This window comes from Sinohyriopsis cumingii, chromosome 15 (genome assembly GCF_028554795.1).
Source record: "Sinohyriopsis cumingii isolate HCF-2022 chromosome 15, ASM2855479v2, whole genome shotgun sequence".
In the NCBI taxonomy this organism is placed as follows: Eukaryota; Metazoa; Mollusca; class Bivalvia; order Unionida; family Unionidae; genus Sinohyriopsis; species Sinohyriopsis cumingii.
The window spans coordinates 145345271-145359417 of NC_142975.1; the positions used below are offsets into that span (position 1 = coordinate 145345271).

A 14147-nucleotide genomic window follows, 5' to 3' on the forward strand; every position below is an offset into this window, starting at 1 on the left:
TTCAACACCCGTTGCAGGGCTCGCACTAACTCGCTGCTCGATTTGGAAGTCAAGGGCACGACCCAGGCAAATTTGGAAAAGACGTCGATGACACAAAACAAATATTTGTAGCCACGATTGTAGCTGGCCAAATGAGAGACATCGGCTAAATCGGCTTGCCATTGATGATCGATGCCTTCCACTCGGGTGCGACTTCTGGCAAACTTGCGTCGAATGGGTTTGTGTAAAGTGTAGGTAGCTTGTTCTTGTAACCATCGTTGCACTTGAGGTAAACGGAGACTTTTCAGTCGCGTTTTGTCAGCACGATACAATTTTTGAACTCCTGCGTAACCTGCAGGATGGGAGGGATCGTAGTAAATGCTGCCTAAGACTTTTTCCATTTTTTTGTGTTGGTTGGTGAGTTAATAAGACACCCACTCTTGGAGGATGCTACTCTTTTTCTCTTGGGGTATTTTCTTGGATTGCAATGCTTTGCGTGTGCGGTCAGCAATAGGTGTCGAAGAGGAGAAGGATGTCTGAGCGGGGGATATCGGTTCTTGTTTCACTTCTGTCTTCACTTCTGTCTTCACTTTCTTTTTCTCTTGTGAGGAAGAAGGGGTGGCCATCATCTTTTTAATCCATCCAATTCTGGAGGTAGGTGGTGTTGTTAACGTGCGTACTTTTTCTGGTGGAGTTTGAAACCCTTCCTCTTCTTCTCCTTTTTCTGTCTTGGTCACGGGTACTGGTGGTACTGGTACTGGTACTGGTGCTGGACTTTTCATTAAGGTCTTAAAATCTTTCAGAGTGGGTAAAGCTGTTTCGTCTAAAGCTTTCTGGTGAAAGAGTTGCAGTCGTTGCAAGAGTTGACCGTACTTTTGCGATTTTTCTGTTTCGGACAAATCTTGGCGATCCATCAAGGACTGCAATTCGTGTTGTAACTGGGACATCTCGCTCAAATGGGGATTGGGAGGTAAATGCGGGGTGTGTTGTTCTTGCCACCGATGGTATTCCATCCATCGTTTGTAAGGCACTAAAGCTAGTTTTCGTCCTTCCATGGGGTTGTCAGGGGTCGATTCTGAGATCTTGGAACTTCCGAGGCCTTTTTATCTTGCTCCCACCAGTCCTCCCAACATGGTTCCCAAGACTCCTTTCAGTATGGGGCCTAACAAGAGAGGTAAAATACCTCCACGTTGCACTAACATCTTCTTTTTTTGACGAATGGGAATTTTCTTTTGAACCATTTGGCGAAGAACGTGACGATGTTTGCCTAAGCATTGTTTCTGGTGTTTGGACAAAGGGATCGTGCCTTTCAAAACGTTCAAACAACATTCGCACACGGTATCGATGACCTCTTTGGAGGCTGTTTGAATGAGTTTTTTTCGTAGGGGTGGAGAAGCTTTGGACAGGACAGATAACATGTCCCCATGTTTGGCTAAACGTGGTGGCAGTCCTTTCCTTTTCTTTCCTTGGGGTTTTCTGGAGGGTGACATCTTTGAGTCTTCAGGAGCACCAAAAAACACTGATACCCGACTTGGTCACAGGCCTTTTTTATACTGGAACGCGTCGCCACTGATTGTCTTTACGTCGTATTAGTTTGAGGACAGGCATGACACGTCGTGCAGGGGTACGTAACGGACTAAATCGAGCCAGTTCTTGCTTGGACAAATCCAGTAAACTTTGTAACATGCCCGATCTTTCTTGAACTTTGATTCTGGGAGAAGGTACTTTGTGAGCAGCAGCCACTGCCACTAAATTGGAAGGTCCTGCCACTGGGGAAGTTCTTTTGGGGGTCATCAACGGAGAAGTTCTTGGTGTGATCAACGTCTCCAAGTACTCTTCAGTTCTGGGTGTCATTAACGGAGAAGTGGACAAACGTGAAGCTGCCGGAGATGCAGTCACCGCCGTGGCAGGTCGTGGTTTGCGAGTGTAAGGTTGCGTCCTGGCCGAAGTGCCTCTCTTGCGACTAGTTTTCTGTGGGCTTTTCTTTTTCTGGGGGCTTCTTTTCTTTTTCCGGGGTGGTGGTGGTGTCTGGTCAGAGGAGGGTCCTGCCACTGGAGAAGTTCTCCTTGGGGACCTGGTCTTTTTCTTCTTGGGGCTTCGTTGGACTTTTGTCTTGGGTATAACTTTGGGGGCATTAGGATCCCATCTTAAGAGTGAGCGAATGATGACCCCTCCTAGAGTACCGCTCCCTCCAGGCTTCAAAATGATTTGTTTTTTGGTTTGAGTGTCGATGCGGGGATCGGCCAGTTGGACCAAAGCGACTTTGTTTCGATCAAAAAAGCGTTTGGTTTGATGAGGAATCTGAATGATTCCTTGGAGTAATTGACGTGCCGTCACCGTGAACCATCGTAAGACTTCTTTGAGACTAGCTTCTAAGACACGAGCTCGTGTTTGTGGATTTTTTTCTCGACTGATGCCATACAAGGCACGAATCAATTTGACGGGAAGATGCGACTGAAGGGACGTCATGTTCGCACTGTGTGAGACAGACGAAAAAGGGTCTGAGGTTTTTATAGATTTTTTTATGGGGAGTGAAATGAAGTCGAGGACGGAGACGTGTACAGGACAGGCCCTCCGTCTTGGCACCAGTGGTGAAACAAGTGGGTACGAAATCGCAAATCCTCGGGAGTCGTAGGTTTCAAATCGACGAGTAAATAGGCGTGTGGCGTTTGAGTGGCATCGTCGTACGCCTGAGTCAGCCAAGGCGTTCCTAACTGTTTGGCTAAGACTTGCACTTGCGATTTATCTCGAGGGCTTTTAAACAAGACCACGTAATGCGCATTGAGACTGATGGTGCGATGGGCTTTACTTTGTTGAAACAAATTTTGGGTGATGTAAACGACACTGGCATTACGGTGATGCCCTTTGCGCGTGAACCACAGTTTAATTTCTTCTTCGTCTTCTCCTAACATGTCGTCAAAAATGACCAAATGGGTTTGACGGGAGTCAGAGACGATGCCGTCGTCTTGTTTAGGAATGCCTTCCACAAACACGATGGAATCGCCTTGACTTTCTCGCAAGAGGCTGTACACCGATTGCCACTCTTTGTAACACCACACGATCCGTTGAGGTGGCCGATCGATCAAATGATGTTTATGTTCGATCAAACGTTTGACGAATTCAGTTTTGCCAGAACCGCTAGGTCCAGCAATGAGCATGTTAAAGGGATGGCGAAGATACAAAGCCTCCCAACTGGCACGATCTAAGTGTTCGTCGATGACTTTGACAGTAGAGGAAGAGGGAGCAGAGACAGTAGAGGTAGCCATGGTGTGAGGAATGTCACTTGTGACACGAAAAAACAAACAAGACAAGAGTTTATATACTTTTTCAGAACACGTTTATTGAATGTTTTTTTCAAACATGAATACGAAAGACAAAAATACATAAAAGCCAAAGGCTTAAGTACAAGTATAAAAGGCACATGAACGTGGAATAAAAAACAAGTGTCTGTACAACAACCACATGTTTTGGGTAAAGTTCTAACCAGTTCTATAGTAGGGGGTAAGGTCACACAAGTGTCCTCCCGAAAGGGTCTTTCAGGCCTGTCCACGACAGTCCTGTCCTGGGTGACGGGTTCTTCTGGGACCGTCACTAACACAGGTTGAAAAGTAACCTTTTTCCTTGAATAACTCTCGTGCATACTGGACCACCTCTTGTGTCCAAGCCTCAAAACCCTGGTCTCGGTGATGTCCAACATTTGACTCCTAACCAATCTGGTTTCTTCTTCGTCAACGACATGGTAAGTTACTTCAATGAACAATGAACTATTGGTCTTGGACGTTGTCCCTTTTTATATGCTGACCAATATCGATGTGACCGTACGGCAACGTAAAGTGATTGGGAAGTCTCACTCACTTCTGGTACACGATTTGATAGATTTTTTCCAGGGGCCGACTGACGATGTGGTGAGTGGGTAAACGTACAATCTTGTTCGGTTGATAAGTGGTCACTTTAAAGTTTCCATTCTCTCCCGATTGCAAGGCTTCTTTCAATACCCCAAAGTTGACCACTCGACTGGTACGATGATTCAGAGTCAGTCCTTTCACTCTGCACGTCGTGTGCACTTCTCCTTGTTTGTCCCGGTATTCGTAGCCGTAATTTTTGGGACCACCACTGACGAAACTTAGAATCTTGTCGTCGGGATGCTCGTCTGTCCAGGCTCCTAAACGGTCTCCTTCGATGTCAGGGTGCTGTTGAATCGGGTGATGGATGTAAATGCAACTGTCCGTGTCAAAGTACAGGACGCGTTCTTCTAACAGTTCTAAAGCTTCGTACAATTTTAAGCGAGCATGAGCTGTCACGTAAGCCGCAATGATGACATTTCCAAAAGGGTCGTCTTGTATAAAGTCCAGATCTTCTTCGTAATTGACCAAGATCAAATCCTCTCGAACGACGTCCACGTGTTTCATGTATTTGGTTTTGTCGTGAATCATCTGGAAGTAGCGGGAAGGTTCTGTCAAATATTCCGTCTTGAGTAAACACGGTCGTTGTGCCATTTTACCCCACAATCAATTTAACATCACTTTGGCAAACGATCGCCTGCCTTCGTTTTTTTCGATGTGGTCTAAAGAGATGCCTTCTTGTGCGTAGTATTTCTCTTTGAATTGTATTTGGTCTTCGGGAGTGTGACACCAGGAAGGATAGCCGCTGGCTTCTTGTTTCAGTTTCAAAAAGGCATCCACGTAGTCGGCGAAAATGCCTTTCTGAGTAGGGTCACCCTTGTGGTACTGTTGTGTCTTGGGAAAGTGGCAAATTTCGTACACTTCTAACAGTTGGTATCCCATGTCCAGAGCTTTGAACAATTCCACGCTGACCCAGGTTCCCGTCAAGGTACGTTCTTCCTGGCTGTGATGGCAAAATTGGTCCTGGTTGCACGTTTCGGCACAAGTACGGCACAAGGGAAACATCAGTTTGCCTTGACAATGGTGAGGTAAGACGGGATGGTATAGGTTCGTGGGAGGCAAAACTTTACACTTGATCAAGCCTTCGTATTGTCGAATGTTTTTCAGGTCGATGTGTTCCGTGAACAATTGCGGGTGCCCTACAGGAAAGCGACAATATTTGCACACGTAGGGATACAGCGAACACACGTCCAAGTATTTGATTTCTTCTCCTTTCTCTTCGTCGGCTTGGTACAGCAAACAGGTGGCATTGGTCCTTCCTCCGTACAAACTATCCCTCGGGTTCAGCGGGTCCATGAACTGGTAACTTTTCACGAGGCGTTTAAACTCGGGATCGGTTTTCAAACGGTGATCGTACTCGTGTTCCCACATTTCCACCACTTGGTATCCTTGCTGTTCTAACTTTAGGCGTCGCTGACAAGTGTCCTGGTACAAGTCTTCCATGGTTCGTTGCAAAAACTGATTTTTAGTGTCACGGTCAGGGTAACAGATGGGACATCCGTGAAATAAGCAACCGTTAAACTCGTACACGATCTTGGGGTTTTCTAAGTCCCAGCCATCGACCGAATACGTTCCGATGGTCTTTTCGCCTCCTCCGTTGCGGACATGCTGAATCCATTTGTCTTCCTTGTCGCACAAGTAATGTAACCAACGTAGGGCTTTGACCGAGTATTGACGCTTGACATAGTGGGTCGTTTGAGGACTGATGACAGCCACGGTGTTTTCAGGCATGAATCGTTGTCGATACACTAAGGATCACGCTTTGGCAATGGTGCAAGCTTCTTTCAAAGGATCGACCCCTCCGTGTTCCATGAACAGTTCTCGAAATTTTCCACAGCAACGTCGTAAAATGTCCACGTCGGAACGACAATACTTTAACATTTCTTCCTGAAAGTCGAAGGGGTCAGAGGCATGAGCCTGGTACCAAGCGTAGAAAGCTTCTCGTTGTTCGGTACGCATGTTGTCAGGGTCGTAATAGTGAGCCTCAGGTAAATGGGGTAGAACGGCGTGTTGATTGGCTTCCGTATTGAAAAAGTGTGGAAAGTACCCTTTAGCCATTTCTGTCATTCCAAACGTTTTAGGCATTCGACTCAAAGGCATGGCCAAGTAACTCATCGAATCTTTAAACTGTACTTGTCCCACTTGCATGAAAATGATTTTGGCTCCGTTCAAAGTGACTTTAGGACGTTCGGTGCCTTGTTCCGTATAGTATCTGAGAAGAAACTGTCCATCGTATCCGGAGAAATTGTGAGCCATCACCGTGGCATGACGATGACAATCTCCGTAACGTTCGATGTCCTCTTTGCTCCATGTCTTGTCGATGGGGTCTAAGACCCATTGGGCAAAATCGGCTAACGTGTTTGGTCCTCGAAAGATTTTTTCACGTCCTCCAGGAATCTTGCTGCAGTGAGGGCAATGACTGAAGATAGGTTCTTGAATGCACTTCTCGCACGCTCGATGAGCCACGCAGAAATTAGGAATGTGAATGCCGGTCTCTTGGATGCATTCGAAATCGAAAAAGATGAAATTGCCTTTCTTCTTGTGACCGTCCTCTTCCTCTGGTGGGGGTTGGTATTTTTGCACGTAACATTCGTGTTCCAAGTCCACGATGTGGTGACAAATGTGACATTTTTTCTTTCCTCGACATACGTGTGCCTTGGTACTATTGGTACGTATGCCTTGTCCACACGTAGGGCACAATCTCAGGAGTTGACAAGCACATTTCTTCTGTGAACCTTGTGTTTTCAAATGTTGCTGGTAACAGGTAGGGCTGACAAACGTGCGCAGACAAGTTGAACAAGGCACTGGTTCTTCGCTCAGACAGGGTGGAGAGGCCAAACATCCTGGGCATTTCCATCCACAAGACTTGTGTTGCTCTCGATTGTTATAACCATAATCACATTTCTCACAATAATAACTGTATCCCAGGAATCCAGTGATACTGGTAATGGTATCGAAATGTTCATCGTGATAATAGACATGAATGTATTTTCCGTCCTTAAAATCTTGGCCTCGAAACAACAGAGTTCCACGCATTTCTTGAGGGTGCACTTTCAAGGTGTAGCGTGGAGCTAGGGCATCTTGCAATTTTTGCATCTCAGGAATGCCACAGTGTGTGTCTTTGGACAGTCCGGCTTGTTGTAACAGGAGTTCTGCTTCATTTCGTTGTTTGGCTCGATCGGATCGTTGAATAGTTTTCCAGGTTCTTTTCCATTCTACCGTGTCGTTCTTGTTGGCATAGGTTCGTCCCACCACGATGGCACGGGCTAAACACATCTGGTCTTGAGGGTTGTGAATTCGGACGAGACTTGTTTTGGTGTTGCGAAGGTTGTCCACCAATAACATCTTTTTGCGTCCTGTCCCTTGAGGAAGAGAGACGTGGGCCATTTTCAGTGTGGCTTTACCATCGGTGATGTCAAACTGGTCATTAGATTGTTGTACGTGTTGAATCTTGTCCATGATTTTGGAAGGGGTTAGTTGTGCGGGTCTGCTAAACTCGATCCAAACAGGGGATTTCAAACCGTCGTGATCTATGGATAGTGTCAAGCGATCGTCTTCTTTGGGTTGACATTGTCGCTTGAGTGCGGTGAGCAAAGAATCCCACATCTCGGTGATAAACACTTCTGCTTTCTCCAAGGGTACGTCGGCCTTGAAATCTTTAAACTTCACTGTGTAGGTGTAAGCCGTGGTTCTAAATTTTCTAGAGGAGCGCTTTTCCGTCTCTCGAATGGAATAGTACTTTTCAGGGTTGACTAAGGGTGGTGAACTTGGTTTAGAGGGTTCGGATTCTGGTTCACTCATGTCCTCTTCAAAATCACTGGCATGAATTTGTGCCAAGATTTCAGCCCTGGTACGAGGCGATAGATCACGTTTCTGCCTCTTACTTTCTTCTTCTTCTTTCTTCTCGAATGAATAGGATCGTTTCATCTTGAGTGCAAAACGTCAAATGACTCAAGTTCAAACACCATAGACTAATTTATAGTCATGGCAAACCAGCGTATATAAAAAGGGTGTGTCTTGTCCTTTCACTATTCATTTCACTCTCAAACCGAGCACAACGATGGAAGAGACTAGCCAAATCGAACGTTTCGTCAGAGCTTTGCGAGGGGTCATTAGAAAATTCTCTTCAGACCAGCCGACAGACTACTCTCCTTCCTTTCGAGATAAGAGTCAGGATACTTGCTATATCTGTCAGAAAAAAGGGCATTGGTCTTCAGAGTGTCCAGACCGTCAAAAAAGAAAAAAAAACAGGGGCTAAAAAAGACAAAAGTCAAGATACCTGTTATTATTGTAAAGAAAAAGGACATTGGTCTCCAGATTGCCCAAAAAAGAAACAAGAGGAGTCAGAAGAAAGGAAGGATTCTTCAGAAGAAGAGAGGGATTCTTCGGAAGAAGAGAGGGATTCTTCGAAAGAAGAGAGGGATTCTTCAGAGGAAGAAAGAAGACAATTCTATTTAAAAGAAGCAAAGAAACAGGAGAAGAAAAGAAGAAGGGAAGAAAATGAGGAAAAAACGGTGAAGAAATTCAAAAAACAGAGAGACTAAACAAGGAGAAAGAAGAAGTCAATGAACTTTTAATTAAAGTGTTGTGCTGTGAATTGGATTGTAAAAAATGGATAAAAGAATACATGAATGATATAAGGTAAGTGTCTTTGAGTTTTGATTTTAAAATAAGAAGCTACACTCACGCACTCATACACAGACACGTACTATAAGGGTAAAATGGGTGGGGTTTATTTTTGAGTTATTGGCAAATTGAAATTGTATTTCTTTTCGAGAAATGTGGGTGGCCCTGAAAAGGGCCTTTTTATTTTGGTGTAGGGGTGAGTTTAACCAATCAACTTTAACTGCCTTAAGCCTTTGCCACGGCCAAGGCCTACTTCTGATGATTGGGTTGAAATCACTAAGGGTGGTACGATAGGCTTAGTCACAGGGTTGGCGTGTTTAGCTCGGGAAGGTCGTATTGTCTTCGGTCGTGATAAAGAAGTCTGATACATTTGTTTCAGACTTCTTAACTCCGCTAAAATGTTCAACAGTACCGTAGCCGTTTGATTTTCACCCTCTTGTTTCTTTGCTGCTACTTCTTCTTGCTGTTGTTGCTGTTGTTTTTTTCTTACCTCTTCTTGTTGCTGTTGCTGTTGCTGTAGGAGAAAAGCTTGTTCCGCTTCCTTTTGTCGTTGCATAAATTTCTCCAATTCTTCTTTCTGTCTCTGTCTAAAATTCTCCACTTGCGGTAATGAAGAAGGTAACGGAGGTTCCGGAACAAATTCTTGCGAGGTAAGAAAATCCACAAAATCCCAATGTACCTCTTCTGAAAGTAAGTCCGGGTTCCCTTGGGCAGTCTCCCCTGCTGGTGCACCCCAATGGATCGTTTTCTGAGTTTCCGTCATGTTGAATCACTGTCGCATAGATTGACTGCACACAAGCGCTAACGAATCTATATAGACCACGTGACGTCACAGACTGCTCTCTTCGGATTGGATGCGAGCTGACTGAATTTTGTAACGCGTGTTCGGATTGGTGAATGAATTCAATCCGTTTCAATCCTTCCTGTACCTATAAATAAGCGCAGTTCACTGCATTGATTCACCTATTCTCGTCGCTTCAAGATGTGGACCACAGTTGAGTCATCCACCCTTGTGTCTTCCATGATGTTTAGGACCACAGTTGAGTCATCCACCCTTGTGTCTTCCATGATGTTTAGGACGGACATGCTCATGTATGTCAGGTCCAAGTGGACTGTTGTTGATAGGACAGATACTAGTCAATGGATGAGGAGAGTTTACATAGAAAGACAAGGATGTCTCAAGAGGGTACTTGTGTATGGACCGGCAGTTAGAAGGAGTTTAAGAAGAAGAAGAAGAAGAAGATGTGACAGATGCCATCTATGTTAATATTAATATTAACATAAACCCAAAGGCCCTTTACAGGGCCAGCCATATTTCTCGAAAAGAGATAGCCTTTCCATTGCCTACCCCTTTTATTAAATTTAAATTTAAATTTAAATTTAAAAAAAAAATCCCATATTCAATTCCCCTTGTCCCTAGACAAACCCAAACTCTATTCCCATGTTAATTTCCCCTTGTCGCTAGACAGACCCACACTATAGTTCCATGTTAAATTCGCCTTGTCGCTAGAGTGACCCACGATTTTCCTCCATGTTAATTTCCCTTGTCGCCAGATTGTCCCACGATTTTTCTGCATGTTAATTTTCCATTGTCGCTAGAGTTGCCCAAGGGGTCTTGTAATGCTAATTCCCATTGTCGCTAGGGTGCCCCCATTTACTACTGAGAATTGCTCACGATTCCTCTTGTTTATGTTTGACATCCGCAAAATTAACACTTTTGTTTTTCTCTTGAATGTTATTGTTCGACACATCTACTTTGAGTTCAATTTTATTCATCTATTTGTTAAGAAACAAGCATTATCTCATGATACATACATTGCTATTTTATGTTCAACTTGTAAAATATGTATATTACCTCACAGAAAGCTGTATAATTCAATACAATGTTGCTTTGTGTAATTTATATAATATGTGTTAAAAAGCCAGTTTATTATTTTTTGTCCGCTTCATCGCTTTCGCCATTCGATAGTCACCATGACCTGGATGGTCTGGTAACGATATATTTTGTGATGTAATAACCTCTTGTTTGACTGGTCTAGTGTGTTTTTTTTTTAATAATTGTTAAACATAACTCCCCACTCTGAATGGTCCAGTATGTTCTTTTAGTCTTATACAGTTTGAGCACTACTGTTAGTCTTGTAATGAGTTATTAAATTAACACCTATTACTAATAAAATGAGATCACGCTCATGTAGTGGTTTTAATAAACATTGGTAACTCAATACTTTGTTAACTGGTATAGAATGCACATAATTATAAATAATTATAATGATATTATAATTGTCTCTCCAAGAAGAAGAAAAAAATGCTTTCAATTTGTCCAACACATTGTATATGCGGTAAACTATGACAAATTTGCAATCATCAACGGAAATTTAGTTAACTTTTATTATACAGCATTACCCGCATGCATCCCAAATGTGATATTTGAAAAAAACATCAAGTTATCAAGGAATATGTAGTTCTTTCACTCTTAATCTATTCACTTTAATAGCCAAAAAAAGTTATTTTATGTAACGTTTTTTCATAATTTTATTTAAAATGAATCAGCTAAATTCTTCACACTAGAAAGTAGAACGTACGTCAATTGCAAATAAGTATTTCTTTTCCAGGGCTACTCCACTGAATATTAAAGTACAATTAAAATATTACTAAGCTGCCGAAACCGTTTTGTAGTAAATACAAAATATTGAATGATGGAAATGAAAATCCGCAATATGATGCTTTGTAACTTTAATGGCCTCTTATCTCCAAAAAATAATTATTATGGGGCATGAAGTTGGCAGCAAGTCGTTTTCGACAATAATCTAATTATGTAATTACAAATACATATAAACTGCTAGTACAATTAAACAATCCATAAAACATATTTCACAACTGATATTATATAATAAAAATAATACAGCATATCTAAGAAAAATATGAAATACTTTGGACATTGTCATCAGATAAAAATTTAATTATATTTTGTAACTGGAAGAAAAAATCTTTAAAATGTAATAAAATGTATTTGCCTCTTACCTGTAAGGAACGGCAGAACTCTAGAAATGCAAAGATACGACAGTTTTCCCCAAACATAACAAACTTGGGCACGAAATGCGTACCTTGTTCCATAAAATGCTACACGTTAAAGTAGATGGACACATCTTTGTGCTCTGGAGTTGCGATAAGTTCCCACATTGTTAAAAAACGCTTTCTGTGTCCAAAAACAGTCCTTAAGCTGGGCAAAGCTCACGCCATGTGACTTCAGAATTCATGGCCTTTCCAACAATAATATATGTATATATGTTGGAAAGGTCGTATGTATGTATGTATGTATGTATGTATGTATGTATGTATGTCATTGTCAAACTATTTTCTAACAAAGGTATCATCTCTAGTGAATAAATTTACATTACAATATCATTTAATGAAAAATATCTTTTTAAAACTGACAACCAATTAAATTGAAATAATTATATATTAAATCAGATATAATTAAATCAATTATACATAACAATATGGTCAAACCTATTCACGTTTGCACGAGTGTAGAGCAAGCCAGCTTTAGGACTGACTGTTTGCTTTGCGGATTTCGCGAGAGGATTGGTTCCGTATGATCAAAATTTCCACGTTATTTGTTACTAATCGGATGAACGAAACGTAGCCGACCTGCGAATTTAAATTGTCTAGAACGTTCTTTACATCACAAAACGGCACAATTAATAATAGCCACGAAACAGTAGTTTTGAAATATTTAGTAAAAGTGAGACTTGTCAAAAGTAAGTCTTACAGCCATCTAATTATCATTTCAGGGAGAATGCCATAACGCCTACGACCGCCTCTTTCACTATAGACACGGGTTCGATATGAAGATGCACAGGGACGACAGGAAAAGCGTTTTGGCGATAGGGCGTTCAATCCACAGAGAGGTAAGAGGATTGATTGCATTACCATCCCTAATACTTCATTATTTTTAGTCTACTTCCGTTGTTTAAAAAGTGATCAAAAGAAAAGGATAAATTTGTTTGACCTGATGAATAGTAACGATAGAAAAGGTGAAACCAGAAATCTATTATATCGCAGAAAAATAAGCCCAGTTTGTTATGTCGTGATCACGTAGACGTTACGCATATGATAACGAGTTTTTTGTTGATGTGCAGGGACTAGAAGGCATAGCGTCAGTAAAGCCTTACACAGACAGGCGATAGTTTTGAGACAGAAGACATTATAATAAATTATCTTTAACTTTTAACAAAAATTTAAGCACATATTCTTCTTTCTATAAAGATAATCAGTTTTAAAGTTTATAGTAAAAAATGATCGCAATATTTTCACTTTAGAAAAAGCAGAGAACAGACAAAATAAAGTGCCACGTAAATATTCCGTAAGAAAACACTTTTTCTTTTGTAAATTATAGTTACTTTTTAGTTATGTAACCTAGTTGTTTGCTATAACTAAGCAACATTCCCTAATGAAGCAGAGTTAGCACCTAACAATTTCTCAAAATCATGGACTGTTAGATAAACTGACTTCGAAGATGCTCCTGTCCAAAACTTTGATTCGAGGCCTGATCCAAATACATTTCTCCTATTTAGTTGTATTTATGTGATGGACATGTGCCCCCTCCCCTTTAGCAACTTGTTTTTTTTTCTTCTTCAACTCAGACTTTCCACACGCAGGAAGGAGGCATACAGAAGTATTTATACTGAATTAGTGCAGCTAGATTAGAATGAAGAATTGGTAAGATATAAGTTCCTAATGTTCAAATGTATAATTGACTTCTTCCCTTCCAGGAAATGAATCGCATTGTACCAGTGCAGGCCTCTTCGATTTATGGTCATCCCATTCGCAAGCCTCTTGAACCCTTTTGTCGTGATCACGTGAACGTTGCGCACGTGTTTAAGGGTTTCTTTCACAAACGTGGAACAGGCTTGCCGCCAGTAGAGCCATAATGAAGCAAGCGATATCTCAGAGGCGTACTAATGTTTAAAAACAATTTTCAACTTCCATGAAGAATTGGACTTAAGCAGATCATTCCTTCAACAACAAAAAACAATTCTTTACGGTAAAGATGCATCAAGGGATAAGTCAGAAAGATACAAGTAATTGTGCGAAAGGAATTTATTTAAATAAACTGGATTTTCTGTTCTAACGTTTTGTTTTCTTCTGGTCTCTATTATGCTACTGTATACCTCCTGTTATATGTGTACATATATATATATATATATATATATATATATATATATATATATATATATATATATATATATATATATATATATATATATATATATATATATATATATATATAAGCTCTTCATCAGGGTACCGGTAAGTAACACTTTATATTCACAAAACAAACGAACACTACACACAGAAATTAAGAGAAAAATGGATTCCTGCATAGGACAGAAAGAATCTACAGACAATTAAATGGAAGAAAGAAATAATAAAAATAAGTCTTTAAATGGTAAATCACATGTCATACTGCTCTACCATCAGACATAGTTCTCAAAAAAGTAAAAGTGGGAAGCTCGTGACTAACGCACGGACATCCAAAATGTTTTGACCTAATTCCAGGCTGAGGACAAAAGACGGAAACCACGTTTGACGAAAGTAAACACCATCTACAATACTTGGAAATTATATCCCGGAAAT

The 14147-nt window shown here is 41.3% G+C and overlaps 1 protein-coding gene across 1 annotated transcript in view; it reads left to right on the top strand.

Moving 5' to 3' along the window:
• LOC149782995 (uncharacterized) overlaps positions 1-13641 on the top strand; it is a 28361-nt gene extending 14720 nt beyond the window's left edge. Inside the window, exons 3-4 of the mRNA XM_089934953.1 lie at positions 12302-12418; positions 13283-13641. Coding sequence (XP_089791079.1) covers positions 12302-12418; positions 13283-13441 — 276 coding nt within the window. The 3' untranslated portion in view covers positions 13442-13641. The remainder of the gene's footprint in view (positions 1-12301; positions 12419-13282) is intronic.
• Positions 13642-14147: the final 506 nt, after the last annotated feature.